This window comes from Ochotona curzoniae, unplaced genomic scaffold, assembly GCF_017591425.1.
Source record: "Ochotona curzoniae isolate NIBS_2020 unplaced genomic scaffold, NIBS_Ocur_1.0 scaffold_2476, whole genome shotgun sequence".
In the NCBI taxonomy this organism is placed as follows: Eukaryota; Metazoa; Chordata; class Mammalia; order Lagomorpha; family Ochotonidae; genus Ochotona; species Ochotona curzoniae.
The window spans coordinates 7,094,983-7,119,220 of NW_024467095.1; the positions used below are offsets into that span (position 1 = coordinate 7,094,983).

Here is a 24,238-nt window from a genome sequence, read left to right on the forward strand (position 1 = left end):
GTGAGTATTGCCTTTGCATTTCTTTATCATGACAAACACATACGCTATATGGAGATGACCTGAAGGCCGTTATTCTGGCAGCTGGGGGCTCCAGAAGGATGGGCAGCTATGCAGATGAAAAGGATAGTTTTGAGGTGGCAAGAACGCCCACCTCTAAGTTCTCCAACTTCTAGCTGAGGACATATCTGTGCCCACCATGGGGCTGCAGATTCTTGCCTGTGTCTTCTGGTCCAGGACACACGTGACTGGAGGACAGTGGCATGCCATCGGAGCCGGCTGCCATAGGGGTTGAAAGATTGCCAGAAAACTGCAGGTTATTTGAGACCTCAGTGCAAACCACCCTTACAAAGACAGTGCCTTCAAGATTCTCAAGACAAGGAGACACTTGATGGAGCCAGGAGCAATCTGTCACGATATAAATGACATAGGTAATGAAGCATGACTAGCGATAACCAATTCTCCACAAACGAGATGTTACATTATTTTATTTTAATTGTATGATTTTTCAGAACAACAACTATTGACACACAAAGTACCATTCAGTTCAACTGCAGGTATAGGCAGTGACAAGTATCTAATTCTCAGAAGAGTCACTTATTCCCATGATCTGTCCAAACACATTAACCTAAGGACAAGTTCATAAATAGCAAACCTGATTTTCACATTGCAGCCTTTTCAAGCATGCATATACAGAGTGCAGTCCTGCTGGCAGGGTAGTTGCTGCAACTTCTTTCAAGTTACTGATGCATTCATTCTTTCGACTGCGTCAGATGCTTCTTCCGGCAGAAGAGGTTCTTCTGTTTTAACATCCAGCGTTTACTATGGCCCGCGGATGAGTCTTGCTCTTCGTGTTTATGAAACAGCACATCAGAACTGAAGCGTCTCTGTAGGGTGACTCCTTGTGTCTTCCCACCATCGTCCAAGAGCTTTTGGTTGCAACAATTTTTCTGCCACAGCAGCCAGACTCAATGCTCGGATTTCAGCGGAACACACCCTCTTTGTGGCTTGTGTTGAGCCTGGGCTTCCAGTCCTGGTGATGTAATAAGGGTGGGGTGCGCTGGCAATCAGCACATTTCCTTATCATTATCGACAGCCACTGAAAACCGTGCGATTATTAATTCAAGTCTGACATACCTTCTCTGAAATATTCACAGTGCAGTATTTTTTTGTGGCCTAACAAAATTTTCCTCATATCATTAAAAATAAACATTCTTATAAAAATATAGTATTTTCAATGTTTACACGGACAAAACCCAGTGAAGAGGAATCTACACCACAGGCACAATACAGTAGTAAGCACAAAATTCCAGAGAACAAAATGCCAAAATAGTTTTGTCCAGAGCAAAAATTCATCCCGGTGAAAAACAGCTAGACTTGCCAACTGTCTCTTGTTGTTGTTGTTTGCTTGTTTCTAAAGTAGGTGTGGCTTGACACAAGGCCTGCCCTATTGCAGTTTTGTTTGTAATTTGGGAGGTGGGAGGCTGTTATCTGAGAAGAGTCAGGAGTTTCCAGGTCACCCATCTTGGCATTGCTGGGAATCAGTGTACCTTCGCGCGTTGGGCGTCTTTTTGCTCTAAGAATATGTGGAGTTATTCTTGAAGATAATTTGTCCCTGCAAATTTATTTTGAGTCTTTATTTAAGAAAATACAAAACCCCTAAATGTCCACATTTATTAGATCAGAACACAATCTTTCTCAAACTGTCAATTTTTAAATGACAACTAAATATTTCACTCTGATTACGCTGTGACAGGAAGGTCTTCTTCATGTCATCTATGTACAATACGTCAATGTCCCCAAGTCATGCGAGTTTGAAACTTTGCTGACAGTTTCAAAGCGCTTTCCTCCAGACAGTCCACCAAACAAAGGAATGTGTGTACAAAAGTTTAAATGGGAATGTTACATCAATAAAGAGAAATGTTAATGACCACACAGCACACAGTTCCTTGGAAATGCTGGAATTCCAAACGAGAGGCAGGCTCCGGGGCTCCCACGCATGTCGTGAACATTACCATTTGTTCTGAATTTCCTGTGACTCAGAAGTCCTCAACATGCGTTAGCCTCAGTTTCCCCACAGGAAATCAAGCGGGCCTAGGGTTTTTGAAGCTTTGGATTCACACCTCAAGGTCGCACTTGAGAGAACAGAAGTGTGATGCTGGTGGCAGGGTTGCTGCTGATCACTGGCCTGAAGGACCAAGCCCCTCATTCGGATGCACTACCGGCTGAGAAATTCCTAATGGCCCAGACACTCAAGTAAGAATACAAAGTTCTCTCACCACGCATTTTGGACAAAAAGCAAAAAGCGGAAACTAAACAACATTGGATGACCTTTCAGAGGCCAGGCAGTGAGAACTGGTGAACATGTGACCATCGCTTGGATACTGCTGGGATGCAGCCACCTGCCTGTCATGTGTCCACTCCGTGGTCCATGTTTTCCTGTGATGACAGCAGTGAAGGATAGGGGGCGACACATTTCACATTCACGTATGTCGCATTCACGTGGACGTAGTGCTCCCCGATGAAGGTAGAGAAGATGGCAGAAATCCTGGAGACCAATTCCGAAAAGGATGGGCGCATTTCGGCCTTTGGGTGCCAGCATTTGAGCATCACTTCATACCTGTTTTGGAATGAGATGTCATGAGAGAAAACAGGGAGGTAAGCATGTCTGGAAAGTCAAGAGTGTAGGAGAGAGCAGGTGCCGTCAGGATGCCTACTTACAAGGTGTCGGGGCAGTACTCGGGTTGTAAGAGCCTCCTGCCTTGCAGCAGGTACACAGTTATGTCAAACGTGTTCACGTCAGGATAAGGGGGCGCGCCTCTTGTCATCAGCTCCCACAGGAGCACGCCGAAGGACCACTGGTCAAATGAGAAAGATCAGGATCCAGATGAGAGAAGTGTGACCACTCAATTCCAATCAAGACAGTTGCATTAATGTATTCAGCTCTATTGCTGTTTGGGGCAAATGATTTTTGAAGAGCGATTTTTAAACTGGGGCTTTCATGGATAATTAAACCAGTTAAGACTTAGTTTATACATAGGTGCAGTTTTCCAGGATTAGTTGAGTGTATAGGACGATTAGGATTTCCTTGAGTTAATGCAAGTCTCCAAGTTTTCTCTTAAATGATCAAAGCCCCAGCACACTCTGTCCTTTTCTCTTCCCATAGCTTCACAATAATCTTCGAGTGTTAGTGTAAGAAGATAAAGGGAGCCGTCCAGAATTTAAACATGTGAGATTGCAAACCAATGTAAATACTCTTTAAGAAATGCAATCCTATCTAAACCTTAAGGCTGAAAGATGTAAATCAGTTTGTGTAAAAACCATAAATAATAAAACTGCTAGGCAACAAGGCCCCCCACTGAAAACTACTTTCAGTGAAACTACAGTTTGGAAATGCTGAAGTCTTAGATGAATATAAAACAGCTGCATCAGCACTCCACAGCAGGGCCACGAAGACACGGAGAGGTTACGTGACTTGCTAGATGTTCCTCAGTATACAGTATACAATGTGAATTCACATTGGGACACTCATCGAAGAGTTCTTGCCCCTTGCAAGAACATCACTCAGATGCGCAATTTCTTGTTGTAAAGTATTCTACTCAGAAGAATGGGACAAAAACATTATCTCCCCTAGGATATGTGCCAAGGTGACAATGGCACGGAGAGCAAGCCAGCATGAGCTGATGCCTCCTGAGCAGAGGAAACAGGAAGTCAGGCTCTGCTTGGCAACACTACCAGGCAACTTAGAACCTAACTAGCATGTGGGGGAAGAAATGAAACCCTGGAGAAAAAAAAGAGAAAGAGAGAGAGAGAAAAGGAAGGAAGGAAGGAAGGAAGGAAGAAAGGAAGGAAAGAAAAGCTTGGTAGGGAAGGAGAATCCAGACTCGACAGCTGAAACAGGAAATTATAAAATTGAGAAGCAAGGGTGGCTTGTAATGCTATGCAAGGACGATAAACTAAGAAACTAGGTAGGAACCTGCGTGGCTTATACAAATTTCTGTTAATGACTCTTTCTGTCTGAATCAGCATGAAAGCCCTTTAAGGCCGCCAAGTGTCTTGATTTAATCAAATGCCACCAACCCTCTCCAGGGGATTGCTAGATAACTCTTATTTAATTCAGCCTTCAAAAGCTGCTGTAGCCTGAAAGCCTTGTGATTCACTTATCATTGTATAAACCTTCCAGGTGCAGAGTTTACATTAAATTCTAAACCCATCCCATGAGTATCTATTGACCTCTGATCACATTTGAGTAGGGCACTGCCCAAGTTACTGGACAGACCCCAGGGTGCCTTGAACCGGTTTAAGAGCATTGTGCAGATAGCTGTCACACGGAGCACGAAGATGCTGACACAGAGCAGTCATATAAGCGAGGTGCAAACGTGAAAAGCCCAAGAGATAACCCTAACCCTAACAGTGAGGTACTGAGAAAAGCTTCAGGAAGAATGACAGAGAGATGGGTCTTGGGACTCATATGGATTGTTAGTAGAAATATACAATGATACAGACTTAGGGAAAGAGTTGGCAAGTTTCTGATGAAGTTGAACACACACACACACACACACACATTACGACCTTCCAGTAGCCTTACTCCTTGGCTTTTAGCAAAAAGCAAGTAAAAATGGTTTTCACACACAAACTTTTTAGCAAACATCACACATTTACAATTATGTATAATTCACTGCCTAAAATAACAAAGATGCCAAATGTCCCTGAGGCAGTGAGTGGATAAACAAAATGAGATCTAATTGTACAGTGGAGTATTACTCAGAAATAGAAAGGAATGAGTTTCTGGCAAACAGTATTTAGGGTCCTCAAAATATTAAACTTACAATCACTCCATGGCTCAGAATTGCTACTTGCAAACACGATCTTAGAGGACTCATCATACCCACATTCATTTCAGCACTACTCCAGTAGTGCTGATGAAAAAGGACACACAGCTCCTGGGATGTGGGAAGCCTTTCCTGTCCTGACTGTGGTGGCAGTGATTATGGCAACGTGCCTTGTCAAAATTTGAAGGCAGGTGCACTAAAAAGAGAGTAGGTACATTGTGCAATGGGGGTGCCTTCAGAAATCTCAAACAGAGAAACGCTGCTTTGGCAGGAGAGAACGGGACTCTGAACACGGCAAGTGAGGCTGTTGCTGACACCCAGGCAGAGGGGCACAGCTGTTTGATGCTACAATGCTTGCCGTTGTGGAGGGAGGCTTACATCAGAGACAAAAATCATGAGTTCCAGGGAGGAGTTGAAAGAAGCCAAGAACAGCACACCTAGGATTAAAAAAAACAAAACAAAACAAACAAACAAACGAGAAGCATGAGACAGAGTCCCAGAAGCCAAAGGAAGAGAACTTTCCAAGAAGGAAGGCGTGGGGGACGAGTGAAGTGCTTTAGAAGACTGAGGCAGGACAGCGGCTGAGAAAGCTGGCTGGATTGGACCTTCTGAGAAGTCAATGCAGACCACCGAAAGAACTGGAACTCAGTGTGATGTACAGCTTTGAGTAACTTCCAGTGCCGCGACACTCTGTTTTATCTGACTTGACTGTAGCTGAACTTCATCCAGCATTGGCTGGAATGAGAATTATCTATAAGCAGGCAAGTTTTGGCTTGTGGATGTTCAACATCCATACAGCTTACAACATGCTTTTGGAAACATGCCATGTAAACTGCCAAAAGACTGGGATGTTCTGAAAGTCGATTGTTGTGCAGTTTTACCCATGCCCAAGCAGCACTGTGTACAGCTTGCTCAGGTTCAGCCGTTGAGTCTTATGAGTACAGTTTGTTTCAACAACATACGGAGAGAAATAGCACTGTCACACACACAGAAGTTTACAGAACTTTCCAGTCAAGTATCTGAGTGACTGCTGCTATGTGAGAAGTGCTGGCCTTGCTGGTGTGTGTGTGTTGTGTGTGTGTGTGTGTGTGTGTGTGTGTGTGTGTGCACACGCGCACATGTGTGAGATGCTGCCCAAAGTTCAGAATCCACATCTTATCTTGAACATCCAAAATTTCATCAGGCACTCTCTTATTTACTTATTTATTATTTAGCTTTCCTGATGGATAACTTCCAGATCATAATATTTGCCAATTGTAATTGTGAAGTTTGGTATGTTTAGCAAAGTTAGGTAATTGTGCAGCTCCACCACAATCACTTTAACAACTTCAGAAAGTGCAGTCATAACTGCAGTCAACCCTCACCCCCAGAGAGTTTGACTTACTGCCCAAAATTTCATATAACCAAAAGCACTCAACATATAATTTTTTGAGTCTGTTTTCTTTCCCCTAACAATATTTTTGATGCATGTTGTAGCACACATCAGTTATTCTTTCATCTTGATGAATGGCAGTATCCTACTTTATCCATGTATCACATTTTATTTGTTCATTCACCAGTTGATGGGCATTAGGACTGCCCCCAGGTTTTGGTTATAAAGAATAACCCTATGGTTATCACTCATGTACACACATCTTAATATAGGTTCATGTTTTCATCTTATGTGCTTATCAGCAAGCTATTCATATGTCTCTTTAGTAAAATGACTACTCAAATATTTTGCCTATTAAAAAAATTAGATTATCTTGAGAACTGGAGCATGCTCTCAACAGCAGACTAACATTCAAGCTTGTACAAAGAGTATATTTTTAAAGGCTGGGTTAGTTCTCCTTCCCTTATACTTTCACCTGCAGCTTCCCTTAGGGCCTCACTTTGTTCCTCTCTTCCAGAACCTTGCAGGATCCCAACCCCAGATATTAGGCTTTCCCGTGTGCTATCAGTTTCTCTTGTTAATCTTAGGTACCTGGAAGTCATATTTCTCCACTACGAACCGTAACGCACTTATTTGTTCGAAAAAATAAGTTTCCAATCACCTCGAATGATCCTCTAGTGTTTCCTTCACCTCCTCAAAGTAACTGAAACTCGACTTTCACTTGAGGACCACAATTTGTATAAAACTCTTAATGGACAGAACCACGCCACTTCCCTTTGCTCACAGGGGAGAGCATAGTGACGTCTGGCTTTGCAGTACAGCATTTGCGTCTCTGTTCTGTTATCTCGCAATAGCTTCCAATCTCTTTGCAAATCCATGAACTCCACAAACACTAGGTTTCTTGCAATGAAAGAATCTCAACTGAATTTGAACTGTGGTAATGCAACAAGGTGGAGGAATCCACCATGGGGGGAGGGTGGTTTGGGGAAGGATAGGGGGAATCCCAGTGCCTATAAGACTGTGTCACATAATGCAATGTAATCAAGAAAAAAAAATTAGGCTGCCAAACAAATAAAGCTGGGTGTGAAAAAGAGGAGGAAAGTCAGGAATGATGAATACATTACCACATCAGATTTGGTTGTAAACTTCTGAGTCTGCAGACTTTCTAAAGCCATCCACTTCACGGGCAGCTTCGCACCAGTTTTGTTGTGTACACTATAGTATTCTTTATCATACATGTCTCTGGCAAGACCAAAATCAGCAACCTTGACAGTGAATTTTTCATCCAACCTACAGAATGCACACACACAAACAAATTATTCCTGATGGCTGAAAGAGAATGACTTACAGCGAGGCTGAACATCCATAGGTTTGAGCAAGAGCTTCAGGTATCTGACACCCATAACTCCTAAAGGAAGTGCCTCATCTGACCTCCACTGACCTAACACTAAATTACAACGGAACTCTTCAATAAAAATGCTTGACATTTCCATTATGAATTCAACAGGCTGAGAACTCCTGAATGTTAAGCATAACAAACCCCATTATGTTTTAATTGAGAGCTAGAGAAGCAGTAAACTTGGCTCTTCTCCCACTCTTTCTTGGTTGGTGTACAGAATCTATCAACTGAGTACTCACAGCAATCACTAATCTTCATCTGCCAACCTATTAGTAATATTCAGTTACATGAGCTACATGCCAGAGTACTTTTAAAAAAATTCTCAGAAAGGCTATGTTAGTACATCAAATTTGTATAGTTTATCAGTGAGGTAACAGAAAATAGGATCTATAGTGAGGGATCTAAGAAATCAGCAAAGTTTAGTAAAAAAAAAAATCAATCTCTGCTATCTGGAGCAGTGCATCCTTTGTTCAGGCTGCCTTTTATGTTGTTACATAGACCAAAACCAAGGTAGGAAATTAATAGCACAGCTCTTTCATTCACACATACCGTAAGTCATGAATCAGGGCTGTGCAGGGGAAAAAGCACTGAATCAATTACGAACTGTTGACTGTTGTGTTACCCAGCCAGGCAGCCAGACACAAATAAAGTTCTTTGTATATTCATTCCCAAACACCATTTTTGGTAGGGCTTCTGAAGGCTGGCTTCAAATCCACCCTCGGGAAGTTACACTGTATTGGTCCTTGTGTTACCAGTCCTTTCCTTTCCACTGTAAAACGCTGAAGATCAAATTCTCCCTGGCAAGCAGCAATGCAGCGTGAAACCACAACACCGGGGGCTATTGGTGGGGAAGGGCTCGGGGTAGCAAAACATACAACAGCTGTGTAAGACCCCCTATGGTGAGACCCTTTTAAATCATTTGTGGGATACAGCATGAAAGCCCCACCCACTTCCCCATGGCTTACACATCCACTTAAAACTTTAATGGAAATAACGGAATTTTGCATAAGTGGAGAAAACAGCTGCTCTAGCATTAAACAGCAGGGAACAGACTCCTCCTAGTCACTTAACTAGATACTAGGGGCGGATACTCCACTACTTACATACAGTTTCTTGCAGCCAAATCTCTGTGGACAAACTTTTTGCTTGCAAGATATTTCATGCCTTTGGCTACTTGAAGACCAAAACCAATAAGATCTTTTACAGTCGGGTTCTGCAATCAAAGAGAGTTGGAGAAGCATAAGCTATACGCCTACTGCCCTACGTGGACCTCAGATTCCAATGTGTTTATAAGAATTATAGTACTTCCTCAAATAACAATTTGTACCCTGTTGATAGCAATAGCCATTTTAAGTATGTATTGTATGCAAACTTTTTATATAAGATTTCTGATCTTTAGACACTTTTGTAATGCACATGTCACAGGCTCTGCTTTTTCAGAAGAGAAAGTGGAGATGTTATAAAAGTCTGATTTTATGAGCCTGGCATGGTAACCTAGTGGCTAAATCCTTGCTTTGCATGCACGGGATCCCATACTGGTGAACTGGCTGCTCCACTTTCCATCTCACTCCTTGCTTGTGGCCTGGGAAAGCAGTTGAGGATGGCCCAAAGCCTTGGGACCCTGCCCCATGTGGGAGACCTGGAAGAATCTCCTGGTTCCTCATTGTGGCCACTTGGGGAGTGGACCAGCAGGTGGAGGATCTTTGTCTCTCCTCTCTGTAAATCTGCCTTTCCAATAAAAAGAAATAAAATCTTTAAAAGAAAGTTAGATTTTATTATTCTTAGGATATGGTGAGGATAATCAATCAGGAGACAAGTGCCAGTGAATTACAGTTTCTAAGCTGGTTGGGAACCTAACCTTATGCAGACCACAGTTGTGAGCAAGGGGAAAAATAGGTTTCCACGGAGCAGCTAATTAGGATCATTTCCATAGGGTCTTGTGTGGACAGGCTGTCCCCTAGTTGTGCCTGGTCCTTAGGCTGGTTAGGGTAGTGGATATTAACTGTAGTGGGAAAGCCCCCAGCAAGGAAGTGGTAGGGATGTGGGTTCTGGATTGGTTTGTTTGCTTAGGAAGGGCAAGCTGTTTACTATGTCTCAAGGAATGAGCCAGTCTTAGGACAGGCTGTCCCTCCAGCATCAGGGAGGACTCAGGTATCAAAGCACTAGAAACAGTAAGGAGAGACCCAGATGGTCAGTGGTGGAGCCAGGGTTTTAACCTAAGTCTGCTGGCTCCAAAGGCTACTTGGTTGTGAAATCAATCCCATCAGAAGCCCTCCCACAGCCATTGAAGCACCTGCTGACTCCTGTGGAGGTCCTGCACTGCAGAGAACAGGAGATCCTTGTTCTCCACAAATGCCCTCCTGGAAACTGGACAGACCCAAAATGCCTATAGCAACAGAACTGTATCTGAAATTATACAGGTGCCCTGCTGTGGCTGACGACCTACACCACAGCCTGAGTCTGAGAATGGGGCATCTCCAGCAGCCACTATGTTAGTCAGTAGAGAACCATCCAGAAGAGGTGCAGTGCCCACCCGCACAGTGGGCAGATGGCATATGCAGCCCTGCTGACTCATCAGGACCCAGGCAAGAGGAAAAGTGGGATCTCTATCAGGGCAGCTTTGTAAGGTATGGTCACCTTATTCTACACAGCTTCCCCACCAGGGAGTGTTCCAATCTTTTACAATTTCATCTTTTTTTTTTTTTTTTGTGCCAGAGCTTCTTATCTCTGAGAATTTGACACCATGTTTATAAAGCTGTTTTTTATCATGAGTAAAGCGATTCCATGGACTCACACAGAAACTGGGCTCTGGAGCCAAGGAGGTGCAGGCATCTGTGGGCTCCATTCACCCTCCAGGGCCCTGGCCAATGCTGGCCCGCCCTTCAAGTCCTGGCCCTACTGTCGGGAAGAAAACTCTCACTTTTGAGAGTAAGAACCTTTTTGGAAACCAACAGCTCATTCATTCAACAAATGTTTACCAAGAATTTATGTGCTGAACACTATTTAAGGGCCTAGAGCCACAGCACTGAACAAACCACACACAAGATTTTGACTCTTCTGATGGGATGTGTATATACACATATGAGTTTATGGAAAATAGATAAAAGATAGCTTTGTTAGGGTACAAAGAATTTTTTAAAGGTTTATTTTACTTATTTGAAAGGCAGAGTTCGAGAGAGGGGAAAGACAGGGAGAGAAAGAGAGCTCTTGCATCTCCTGGTTCGCTCCTCAAATGTCTGGCTGAAGCCAGGATCCAGGGGCTTCATCCCAGTCTCCCACATGGGTACAGGGGCCCAGTTATTTGGGCCATCCTCCACTGCTTTTCCAGGTGCACTAGGAGAGCTGGATTGGAAATACAGCTGCCAGAATGCAGTTTGGTGCCAATATAGGAATGCCAGCATTGCAGGTGGAGACCTTGCTGTGCCAAAATCCTGGCCCTGCAAAAATATATACTAAAAGCCATGCACTGCTTTTATCATATACATTCTCCATGAGCTTTTGGAAGGTCCCATATATGCAGGGCTTTCAATTTCTTGTCTTGCTCCAAAATAGATTTATTTTTAAATTTCATTTTCGTGATTTTTCTGAAGTCCCTTTGTATATATTAATCCACAGGTAATTATTTCATAATTTATTTTTTTGGAATAGTGCCAGCTTTTTACACATGCATCTCTGGTTACCAGTGTTTTATTTTTTAGAAGATTTATTTTTACTTGAAAGGCTGATTTACAGAGAAATGGAGAGACAGAAAGATCTACCATCGGCTGGTTCACTCCCCAAATGGCCACAACAGTTGCAGCTGAGCCCAGCTGAAGTCAGGATCCAGGAGCCACTTTTGGGTCTCCCATGCAGGTGCAGTGTCCCAAGCCCTTAGACCATCTCCGTTGCTTTCCCAGACCACAACCAGGGAGCTTGATGGGGAGTAGAGCAACTGGGACACAAACCAGCACCCATATGGGATGCTGGTGCTTCAAATAGAGGATTAGCCTGTTGAGCCATAGTGCTGGCCCAGCAGTGTTTTAAAAGAATTAAACCAGGCACGTTCTGAAAGGCTGGCTGGGTGACGGTTGTAGAGCTATTAAGTCTGGTAGTATACTTACATGTGTCTCATTTCGAATGAAATTCCTGAGATCTCCATGTTTCATGTACGGTAGTACCACCAGTGGAGAGCCTTCACTGCGAAGGCAGATTCCCAAGAGGGAGAGGACATTCGCATGGCTGAAGTCTTTCATGATGATTCCCTCGGTGAGGAACTGGGAAACTTCTCCTATGTCAGTAATTCCTGAAAGATCCGGCCGAGGAGATATGAATTCCATGAAAGACTGATGGACTCGTCTTTAATGTATACAGTCAGGGCAAGGAATGTACAAACTTGGGGTTACATCTTATCCTGAGGTCTAAACTCCAGAGTGCCTTTGTTTTTTTTAACTACACACTGGAGTGAATGATGTTATAGGAACCCCATGAAAACTGAAGGCTGGCAAGAGAAAAACACAATCTCTTTACATAACCATAGCTTTGTGTGACACAGAAGTTTTCAGAGATGGATACCCAAAGATTCAGGGGAAAGCCATCTGCTTTTACGCCTAGTCTTGTAAGAGAATGGACAGCGGTGTAGAAATGAGTTGGACCAAAGGCATAACCTAATGACAACAGCCTAAGCGGGGGAAGCCAGGAAGGCCTGTTAGCATTCCTTTCAGCCTGTAGCATTCTTTCCTGCTGAGTGTGGGGCAGGACTCTCCTGGATGCAGTGCTTCTGATCAGGTAAGTCTGAGAGCTTCTTGGTGGCCAACTCTCACATAGAAAGGTTACGGAAAATTGCTGGGTTTCATGGCTGTCTCTAGAGGATGGGGGGGCGGGGTCAAGAGGAATTCTAGTTTCTTGGTCCATTTTTGGGGAGAAAGGAAGGCAGCAGAAAGAAGGATGGGGGAAAACATTAAGAAGAGACTTTGTGTCTAAGGCTCTTCTAACCTCCTTTAGTTCAAGGTTCCCCATCATGCCAAAATGCCAGAATTCTGAGCCCGAACAATTCCATCCTGTCCTGTGTCAGCACCGACCCCGCACTTTTCTAAGACAGCATTCAGCCATCAGCTTGTGACATCCAGAAAAACAGAACTGTCCATAGAGAAAAGGGCAGGGAAGCCCACCAGTCCATTTCTATTGTGCCTGCTGAGGACACAGGCTGGCACACGTTATGGTAAAGGGACAGATGGTAAACAGGCAGTCTCTGTTGCAAGCACTCAACTACGCTACTGAGACATGAAAGAAACCACATACAGAGAGTGGCTGGGTTCACAATGATCGCATTTATGAAAACAGGTGGTGGGGCATGGATTACTGCTACCTGAACTAGGAAAACTTGAAAAACAATCACCATATGGCATCTAAGTACCTATTTTTGGTACAGGAGTTCCTAATCATTTAGAATATACTGAGTGCCTGATACAAATTAGCATTCCTGAAGAGTTAGTAGTTTCCATTTTTCTTATTTTGACTGGTGTCTCTTTGGGGTTAGTGATAGTGTTGATATCACTGCTAGATAATTCAACACATTCTGAGATCTGGAAAAGCCACTGGAAGTTATGATATACTGGAACACATACCAAGGACGAAGATACATTCCTTGCCGTTATGACTGTTCCGAGTACAACTGGCAGGAATGTTGTCTTAGGAGGTAACCATCAGAGGCTTGTATTAAAGTATCACACGGGCTGTCTCTTTAATTGCCTCGTGGTCAGACTTCCAACCACTTTAACCATACAGAGTGCTGCTCAGCATGGAGATTTATGTAAGAAAAAGCTGAAATAGTTGTGGCAATAATAATCTGTCTTGTAGGAAAAATGTCCATTTGTGCATTTAAAGCTTATTAATTTCAATGTAAATTCGTAGTAGAACCAGCTAACATTTTGCAGGCAACTGCAAATTATAAACAGTGAATTAAAAATGAGAGTAGAAAAAAGCAAGCATGTGAGAACTGCCCACAAAGGCACAGCCAGGCATACTCCAGCATGTGGTGCACGTTGGTTTGTGCAACACATTAATTTATGGTCATAATTATGACTCTGAGTCCTCCATAAAGACTGAGTTTATGTTTGGAAGCATTCTGTGTTTCTTTAACATTTCATCTTAGAAAGATTTTCCCAATAACAGCCAAAATTTTTAAGAAACGTTCCAGCACTAGAAGAAGGCAAGTTTCATGTATTTAGGAGGCTCATTTATGTGAAGCCATCTCACTCCCCAAATATGCGGATAAATGAGGTATTATCACACTTACGATTTTCCAATTTTCTGCCAGCATATTTTTCTCTTGTTTGTCTTATTTCATTTTTTATCTTTTTAATGGGATTTGTGGTTAAAAATAATTATTGCAATGTCTCTGGGTAAAATGAGTCATTACTACCGTATGTGCCAACATGCCTCCAATATTTTCCATAGATGTCATTTGCAAAACAGATATTAGAAGCATAACACAATTAAATGATATTTGATTCATCCATAACCTCGTTTTGCCAACACCCTTACTTATGAGGACTTTAAAGGGAGATTTCAGGGGAAGTACTCAAGTAAGAGTTTAGGGCAAATTTTCTAGGTTGGACCCATAATTTTAGCAGTAGCTGACTTTTCCACACAACAATGAGCTATTTATTGGTTTGCAAATTGCAAACATTTATTCCACTGTTCTATGTAAAGTGTAGCTTACTATTCAAAGATTTCACAGCACAATGAATCTTCTTGCCATCGTTGTCCAACAAAGTCCCATGATAGACACAACCAAAATGCCCTAGGAGAAGGAGGGAATTTGGTTAGTGCTTCATTAACATTTAACTATGAACAGGCATTCATTCAGATCTTCATGACCTTCATTTCCTTTTCTTTTCATGCGGGAAAACAAACACACTGTTTTGTATGCTTCCAAGCAATAATACCGCTATATTTGTGTACATTAAAAAAAAATAAAAACAGTTGGAAAGGCAGAAGGGGTGAGAGAGACCTCCCTCCAAATGCCAACAACAGTTGGGGCTTACCCAGCACCATGGGTTCAGTCTGGGCCTCCGACATGGCTGGCGGGAGCCTAACTATTTGAGCATCAACTGACACTTCCTAGGGTACAGACCGAAAAGAAGCTGGAATTGAAAATGGGGCTGAGACTGGAACCCAAACACCTGCCATCAAGTGTGGGTATCCCAGAAGCTTTCTTAACAGCGGCATAAAAAGCTCACCCCGAGTTTGTGTCTATGTAGTTATGCAGTACATCTCAGCTGAAGAAAGAAGCAACGTGATTATTTAACATATGGCAAAGCCTATAGGTGATATGACTGCTATTAAAGGCTTATCTAATAAAATTTGCAGGCCTTCTGGGACTACTGAAAATAGTGGTAACATCTGCCTTGTAAGTAAAATTTATTATTTTTAAGGATTAAACATTTTTGAAGCACAGTAATAATAAAATTTCACTCATAAGAAATCAAATCAGCTACCTATATTCCAGTAAACCAAACTGAAATAAAAATGTTGCCATGAGAAATAAATTAGTATTACATCTAGAATAAGGATTTCCCCATTAGTCACTGGCTACTACGTAAGCCAGGTTGGCAGAAACTGAAACATAGTTGTCCAGATGAAGAAAATTCACTGACTCATTTCATGCAATTCTTTCTGGCTTTAACCACATCATCTTCCCAATGGCAGCCGTTCATCCAGTGGCAGTAATTTTCCCCAGAGGTGCCAGCATTTGATGGTTGTGTAAGTCATTCATCAGTTAGTTAATGCAGCCAGCCAAGTGCCTACTATGTGAGTATCAGGCATTAGGGTACCTTTTTATGATGCACAGGTGAATAAAATAAAACCTGTGCTATTGAGTGCATACAGTCCACTGGAGAAAAACACACACATAGAAGATATTTAGTATTTACAGAGTTTTTAATGAGTGCTACTTTAAAAGGTAATTGCCATTTTCGTTTTTTAAATATCTAATATTACAAGACTAGACCATATCTAGTGAGGCCATACACTCTAAAAGGGGTCCAATGACTGGATTTTATGGGTTGCTAAGAGAAAGACATATGGCTCTCACATGAGTCCTGGAAGCAGGTTTGTGATGGTGAAGCTGCTTCCAGGGAAAGAGGTGCACGTTCAGGATTAAACCTCCCTGGTGTGTGAAGGAGCACTGTGCAGGTGCCCCCACGGCAAATCGAGAAGGCCTTGTGTTCATGTCAGGCCTGCATGTCATTAGCTTCTCCCGCATCGTGATGGCATAGACCTGCACAACCTCTTGTGGCATACGTAGAATAAAAGGGGCCAGAGGCCATTCAGTATTAAGGGTAAAAGCTTTACAGGGGAAAAGGTGGGAGTGGGGGAAATAGAGTTTATTTCCTGACTTCTAATTGGCTTCTTTTCCTGGTAAATACTTCCTCTATTGTGGCTTATTCCAGTTGGTACTGCTGCTCTTGCTAGCTTACTATAAAATACTCGTTCTTTGTATAAAGAAACTGGAGTGCGATGGAGATGATATTTGTTGCTTCAGATCAGGGGAATGCTATAAACTCCCTGTCTTCTGACGCTATCCAGCAGGGTACAAAGTGCTATAAACCAAGACTTGGTGGACTTTGTCACTGCGCTCATGGTAAAGACCGGAGGGAGCTATGAGTGAAAGTATTTGAGCTGAAAGGAATGATTTTAAAAGGGGAGTAAACTGCAGCTTCCAAGAAATTGTAGTTGCCAGCAGGACAGAAAGATGAGAAAGGAATGTGATTTATTTAAAATAGGTTGGGGTGATAACCCGATTGCCTTCAGGCACAGGAGCAAATCCCCACGGATCTGATTTGCCTGGCTACATTTTGGCAGGACAGAAATCAAGCATGCTATTATCAGTGCTGTCAGTGGCTCTCACCATTGTCTAAGTTCCTAATCTGCAAAGGCAGGAGATAAAATGCTTACTGGAAAACCGTAACAAGAAATACGAGTGGAAATACTTACCTCTTCCTATGACTTCATTGAAATGCACAATCAGGCTACTCGGTCCGATCACTACGTGCTGGACGGCCTGGACCAGCTCTGGATTTAGAGCACTGAGGTCAATGTGGACAGTATTTTGCAGTAACGGACTGGATAGATCAGAGTCTCCACTAGTCAGGATGGGAGACAGGTCTGCCAGAGGATACTGCACTTGTCTGCACGATCCATTCTGAGACGAGTTAGGAAACTGGTCTGCAAGATAAAGTGAAACCATTAGGAAACAGTGAAAACTGACTTAAGACTGAGAGAGAGGTTTCAAGTTGGGTTAATAAAGAAGTCTGAACTCTACAATTAAAGATAGGGTGCTCATACCATCGCATGTGGCTAGGAGGAGCCTTTATCAAGTAACTGCTTTGATAACAATGATAATAAATTGGGAAAAGATACTGGCTTACATATACAAGCATCTTATAGAGTACTTACATTGAACATAAACTTCAAAAGGTTAATTACCTCTTCATTTCCTTACATTTTTATGGATAGTAAAAAAACTATGCCTAAAGTTTATGTTTGAACACATGACTAGTGTATTCTAAAGACTGAGATGTAGCAAGGACAGCTAAGCCACTGAGAAGTCTCAAAAAAGGTCCAGCTCAAGTGTAACAAAATAAAAAGAAAAAAACATTTAGAGAGACTTGGGTTTATTGGTGGAATTAATTAGCATGACACAAGCTTACACTGATTCCTGGCCAAGTTAAAACTTACGTAGTGAACCATGTGACATAGAGACATACACACACAAAGATGAGTGCATATCTCTCTGTGTATATATGGCTACAATTACGTAGTGATAAATGTGCAAACAGAAAGCTTTCCACGCAGTGGTAAATTCTCCACTGTATGGAGAACAGCCCTGGTTCTAGTAGTGGGTGTTATGATTAGCTTAAAAGTCTCAGGTAAGCTTCTGTTTTGTAAGAAGCCTTTTCCACCCCAGGAGTGAGGAACTGTGTTAATGCTTAATTGCTACATAGGGCGAAGGAGCCACCAGTTGCTTTGCCCTTTTCACTGGGACCCCATGTAGATCCTGACTGTAGCACCTGAGCTTAAGAAAAATGAGGCAGGGCAATGAAATGTATCAGTACAAAACATGGGAAGAAGTTTATATGGGAAGGAGGCCCTACTGGCACCAAAAATAGCTTTTCTGCAAAGGAATAAGGGAATCAGAACTTGAGAAATGTGGTCAGGTGTACCTTAACTATTCCAAACCCCACTGGAACATTTCTAGTGTCTTCCACATAGACAGCTTAATAATAAATGAGCCGGGCTAGAGCACTTCAGTTTGAACAGTAGTTTCAGGAAAGCTGGGGAGTCATCTATAGGCGGGGTAGTAGCTGGCTGGAAGTAACTCAGGTGTGGCCTTCAAGGAAGGGTGTTGGGAGGATCAGGGAAAGGAGGAGCCCAGATGGGTTCCTTCAATCCCAAGGAGTCAGGTTCTCCAAACCATTCCCAGGATACTGGAAATGCAAATGACTCTCTCTAAACTATTCATTTCCCAAACGTTTACACCCTGGAGATGAATTTTCTAACTTCTCAGGAGTGTAGGGACTGAGGGCACTCCTTGGTGACCACGGGAAGAAGTCCTTGGCAAGGTGTTCTACTAACCCTTTAGCTCAGTAAAAATATGTGCAGAAACCGGTCTAATCTATGAATGCCTGACTTTGGTGTACACCACACAGAACTTTAGGCCTCCGTGAAAAAGACTGTCAAGGTGTTCCCGACTGTAACAGAGGACAGCTCTTCAGTTGCCTCTTTCTCAGGGTCTACTGCGCATCTACTTCCTCATGATTCCTTTTCCTATTTCATCTTCCCACATCTCCAAGGAAGAGACAGGAGGAGAAAATTCAGCTTTCTTAGCAAGGACGCCAGAGATTTGGTGAATAAGGAGTCTAAATAGGCAAGGATTTTTTTAAAAAAGGCATTTAATTTTGAGGATTTCAGATTAAAGCTATTTCGTGTCAACAGAGAGTAACTGGATCTAAATGTCAAACTATAACATGGGTTTGGCTTACCCAGACAGCTAAAGGACTGGGCTTTAAAGGCAAATGGAATCACATAGACAAAGTCAGGGTTTACTAGTGCTCTGTGGAAATAATATGAACTTCAAAAAATGAGAGGCAATAACTGTTGAAAAAGTTAAGATGTTGGGTGCCCCATGACTCTGGTAAAGTTTTGGATGAGCCGGTGCTAACTTTTCCAGGACTCCCAACTGCCCCGTGACTCACTGCATTTGTTTAATGGTAAATATTCAACCAGGGAAATGCTTGCATTTGACTCACGTCCTGTAACTTCTAAAGATAATGGAGCTCATACAGCACAGACACTTTGCTCGCACCAGGAGATTGGAAATAAAACAATGTGAAAAGCTTTGGGTAACTGACATCATGAGGCCTAGCATTTTGCCAGGCAGATGATGCAGACCCCTCCTTTTTAAATAGAATAACTGAAGGTTTTTCTTGGGACAATTTTCAAAATGTGCTCCAATTCTGAAATATAGTAGGCAAAAAGCTGCACAATAACAATTCAATGAGAAAAGATTCCCAATGATATATCTTAAATGTTTGGGGTTTAACAGATTAAAAAAAAATATACATATATATATAGCTGAGATGCTTGAACTGATTTAAATAACTGTGTTTTCAGCTAAACTCTTGCTAGCTTGGTAAAGAGAGCCTCACACTGTCTTAGCATTATACTTAGATTACACAAGTTTCCTTTGCTCAAATAATTTTAAAATTAACTTATGGGAAGAAAGCCCAAAGACTCTAAAATGATAACACATGTGATCATTTTAAAGTAAGAACAATGTAATTTTGTGTCCAATGAAACACTTGCTTGGCAGAGACAAATACTTCAATTTTTGTAAGAGGATAAAGGCACAACCAACAATAAACAAAACATTCACAACCCACTGAGGTATACAAATGCAGGTATTTCTCGGAACACTACACTAAACTGAAATTTACCTTCCGGAAAAGTAGCTCGGTAGTCTACGGACTCATTTGAAACCATTTCAGTCGTTGGGCTTACGCTTCGGGCACTTACAAGCCTATCCAAATGAGGAGTGTGAACTCTTGCATCATAGCGAACCAATTCACTGCCTAGATCTTTAAAAGAGAGAGAAAGAATGAGCTTGTTACAGACTGGACTGTGGCGGATCCTGGCCGACTTTGAACCAGGGCTCAGAAATCACAGGTTTGATGAATTGTGTATAAGTAAGCAGACATGAGTCCATGACTGCATGAGTATTTCTATTCCCAGAATAACTTATGAAAACAGTGAGAGAACAGTACCTTTAATTCGCTTTCTCTTTTTCAGCCAGAGGAATAGCACAAGTACTAACAAAAGTATTATTGATATTGAGACAACACCAATAATCAATCCCATAAAATTCTGGTCTGGTTGGACTATTACTTTTCCAAGGACGGTTGAAGAAACTGCTTGCTGCCACTAAATAAAAGACAGAAAAAGTCAGAGTTCAGTCATGATAGATACAAAAGACACTACCCAGGCAGAATCACAATCCCTCTGGGCTCACAATACCACCTTGTTAACACTGCTCTGGTATAATTGCTTTTAGAATAACAGGAGATTCCTTGATTCTTATTCAGTATTAAATAATTAGCAGACAAAGAAGTCTGTGATCTCAAGAAACTGACTCATACAAGCGGAGACTCACAATAGGGGATCATAATGCAATAGAAGTATGAATGAATAGTAAGGAACGGAGATAATCGGACACTGAGTTTGTCCTGGAAGGTTGGGGTGGAGGAAAAGAAGACTTTGATAAAGAGTAAGTATTCATGGGCCCAGTGCAGTAGCCTAGCTGCTGAAGTCCTCACCCTGAATGTGCTGGGATCCCATATGGGTGCTGGTTCTAATTCTGCCAGCCTCATTTCCCATCTAGCTCCCTGCTTATGGCCTGGGAAAGCAGTTGAGCACGGCCCAAAGTCTTGGCACCTTGCACCCAAGTGGAATACCCAGAAGAGGCTCTGGGCTCCTGGCTTTGGATTGGCTCAGCTCCAGCTGTTGTGGCCACTTGGGGAGTGAATTAGCAGACAGAAGATCTTGCTCTCTATCTCTCCTCCCCTCTGTATATCTGACTTTCTAAATAAAAATCAATAAATCTTTGTTAAAGAGTAAATAGTAAATATTTATGGTATCACTATGAGACAATGAAGTCTCAAATTATTTTTATTTAAATTTGGATAACAGAAGAAATCTTGGATATTCTTTCTGGCTCCCATGTTTTATGATTTTTATGATTAATGATTCTTAAATAGCAATACTAATATCATGATTCAGCCTTAGATATTCTAATTTTTTTTGTAGTTTGCTGTTCTGTTGCTTTTAAAAGACTGCAGGAATGCTTCAAATTCACTCACACTTGGGTAAATAAAATGTGATGTGTATACAACAGAATGTTACTTACTTAAAGAAAGCAATGAAAATTTGATACAAGAACCATGAGCCTCGAAGATATTATGCTAAGCAGAGGAGTCAGTGATCCAAGGACAGATGTGTGTGAGTCCTTTGATATAAACTCTCTAGAAAAGACAAACTCACAGAGACACAAAGTAGAATGACCAGGCCCCGGGGCATAGACAGAATGTGGAGTTAACTGCTTAATGATTACTATTTAGGGTAATGAGACAAGTTCTTCAACTGGACACTGGTGATGGTTATAAAACACTGTAAATTTAACTATATGCCACATTAAGAACACCATTCTATTACATATTTTCACTGCAATTTAAAGAAATTAACAGTATCATAGCCTCAGATCCACTCAGCTGTGCAATTAAACTGGGCCAATTTTAAGGCATGGGAGTTAAACCACAATTAAACTGTACTTCAAAAAAAAAAAAAACAATAAAGAAAGAACTGTTGTCCTAGATTATCTGATTTACCTGTTTACACGAAAGAAGTTACTGCAAACTAGCTTTCTCCTCACTTTACTCTATGCAGTGCACACATCTTCTTTAGCTAATGGCTTCCATGCATTTGGAAGCAGTGGGAAGGAGCATACTGGCTCTGGTCTGTTGGTCTGTGAGCACATAGGCACTCCCTCCTGACAGTTTCAGCAAACACTGGCAAGAGTGTGGCAAGACGGAGAGCAGTGTGGGTGGAAAGGACCTTTGAGACCATCTGATACCCAAGGGGGGAAAAAAAAATCCCACTCATTCTAAAATAACATCTAGGAACTGAGGTTGAGTTGATGAGCTTTAATGATTTATTTTAAGCCTGCGAGTGACATAATTACACTGGCATCTTTATTTACATCCTGAGAGGAATGCAGGAATCCCACCTCTATATTTAGTTCACTGTTCAATTTCAGCAGGTCATTGGGGACTGTGCACAAGACGGCTTCAGAAAGTGAGTATATGTTCTCACAGCTCTTATTTCCAACTTTTAACACTTCACCTTTAACTGCTTCAGGGTCAATATCATTTCCCTGGAAGAGGGGGGAAAAGGCTGTTAACACTTCACAGTTTTGCAGGAATGCTAACAATTATGAAAGTATATAAATATACCACAAAAAGGCATGTGATTTCAATGTTCATTTTCATGGGAATGGAATGATGGAAGTGCCTGTCGCAGGGCACTAATTAGGAATTACACTTTTGCATCAACTTGGATTTGAAAAAAAACTGAGCAGATTCTTAGTTGGACATTCTTACCACCACCAACAATTCTTACCTATGATCCTCTTATTAATATCCTCAATGGGAATTAGGTTTCACACCCCACACACACACACACACACACACACACACACACACGTAAAGCAATTTAGAGCCTGAATTTTTGCACCACCTAAAGACACAACACTCTGGCTGGGATCTCAAAAAATACGAATACCCGGGTCCCATCTCCACAGAGCTGAAGTAATTAGCTTGTGTACATATATGCCTTTTTTTTCTGTTTAAGTTTGTGTAGTTTTTTCAATAGTTCAATACACAAATGAATTTGATTTTTTTTTAAACAACAAATTCTAAAAAGTTAATTATTTGGAAGGCAGAGAGAGAGAGAAAATATTTTATGCACTGCTTCACTCTTACTACAACAGCCAAACTGAAGCTAGGAGCGTGACACCTCACCTGGATGTCCCACGTGGATGACAGGGCTGTTGAGCCACCTGTGCCTTCCTGGGTGAGCGGTAACAGAAGGCTGAACTTTGCAGATCTCTGACTCAAAGCCAGCTACTCTGAGGCACATCACAGTTAAAGTCTAATGTCTGCCCTTTAAAAAAATTCTTGTAAGACGCTACATCACCCTTATTATGATCTTAGAACATTATTTTGAATGACAAAGTAAAAGCTATATATTTTTGGAGGATTTACTCAATTTGCTAGATTTAGTTAATGGAAGTTACTGTGACACATTTCTAAAATGTAACATTCTGTTGAAGAAGCCAGGAATCAGCCTTGGGAAGGCAATGCGAACAGAGATGGCAATTTCTCATATCAAGACTGAGTGAGAACAGTGATTTATTAAACAAGCCATTAGTTTGAGGAGACATAAATCAAAACCTATGAATATTTTCATTATGAACAAAAAGCAGCAGCAGTGTTGTTTTGTATGATCTTTCGATCCACATACTGTTTTCCCATCCAGCATTTCCAATCTCAGTAGACACGCGATACTACTCCAGGAAAAGAAGTTCCAAGAGGATCCTGCTTTCTAACATGAAACTGCGGTCCAAGAAAACATGTGAATAGGCGTACCCTGCCCCTGTGCCATTTCTAGGGGCAGGGTCGGCCACTCATGAGTCACTCTGGGGCTTCGAAGGACAATGTGTTGGTTGGGTCTGAGGAGGTGAAGGAATTCTGGAGGGAATTCAGAGACCCTCAAAGCGATGCATTAAAGGAGCAAGAGGCCTGATTTATGAGCGGGATTAAAATGTGTCTCTCTCACTTAGATAATAACCAAGATTAGGAGAAGGGATGAACACCCTGCATTTACATTTCCACCTTTCATCCCTTCAGCTTCCAGGTCTCCTTGGATGGTGCAAAAGGCTTCTCTAAGATACAACCAAGTCACTGGACCCTTTTTCATGGCTGCCTAACAAGGAACAACACATGAGGGACAATGACTTTTCTATGAAATGACTGCCAGCTTTCTACATGCAACAATTAAAATATTTGGGAGTGAGGGATGATGGAGGAGAGTGGAGGCGGGAGGGGACTGAGCACGCCTCTCTGTCTACAGGCCTGCTCCCCAAATGCTTGGAGCAGCTGGAGGCTGGGGCCAGGCTCAAGCCGGGAGCTCCGAACTTCGCGTCCAGACATATGGCAGAAACCCAAATGCTTGAGCCATCACCTGGGGTTTCCCAGGGTGTATGTTAGCAGATTCAGAGCCACAACTCAAGCGGCATTTTTTTAAAATTAAAAATTTGTTTTTATTGGAAACGCACAACAGATTTATGGAGAGAAGGAGACATAGAAAGAGCCTCCATCTGCTGGTTCACTTCCAAAATGGCTACAATGGCCTGATCTGAAGCCAGGAGCTTCTTCCAGATCTCCCACACAGGTGCAGGGTGGCCTTAGGCCATCCCTACTGTTTTCCCAGGCCACAAGCAGGGAGCTGAATAGAAACTGGAGCAGCCTGGACACAAACTAGTAC

General features: G+C 42.1%; 1 protein-coding gene across 1 annotated transcript in view; it reads right to left on the minus strand.

The window, feature by feature from the left end:
- Positions 1–474: 474 nt before the first annotated feature.
- The window catches only part of MET (MET proto-oncogene, receptor tyrosine kinase), a 101,237-nt gene continuing 77,473 nt past the window's right edge, over positions 475–24,238 (minus strand). Inside the window, exons 12-21 of the mRNA XM_041002260.1 lie at positions 21,921–22,067; positions 19,906–20,062; positions 19,579–19,719; positions 16,577–16,807; positions 14,301–14,381; positions 11,701–11,882; positions 8,704–8,813; positions 7,326–7,491; positions 2,719–2,855; positions 475–2,617 (exon numbers count right to left, since the gene is read on the minus strand). Of these exons, the coding sequence (XP_040858194.1) occupies positions 2,407–2,617; positions 2,719–2,855; positions 7,326–7,491; positions 8,704–8,813; positions 11,701–11,882; positions 14,301–14,381; positions 16,577–16,807; positions 19,579–19,719; positions 19,906–20,062; positions 21,921–22,067 (1,563 nt within the window). The 3' untranslated portion in view covers positions 475–2,406. The remainder of the gene's footprint in view (positions 2,618–2,718; positions 2,856–7,325; positions 7,492–8,703; positions 8,814–11,700; positions 11,883–14,300; positions 14,382–16,576; positions 16,808–19,578; positions 19,720–19,905; positions 20,063–21,920; positions 22,068–24,238) is intronic.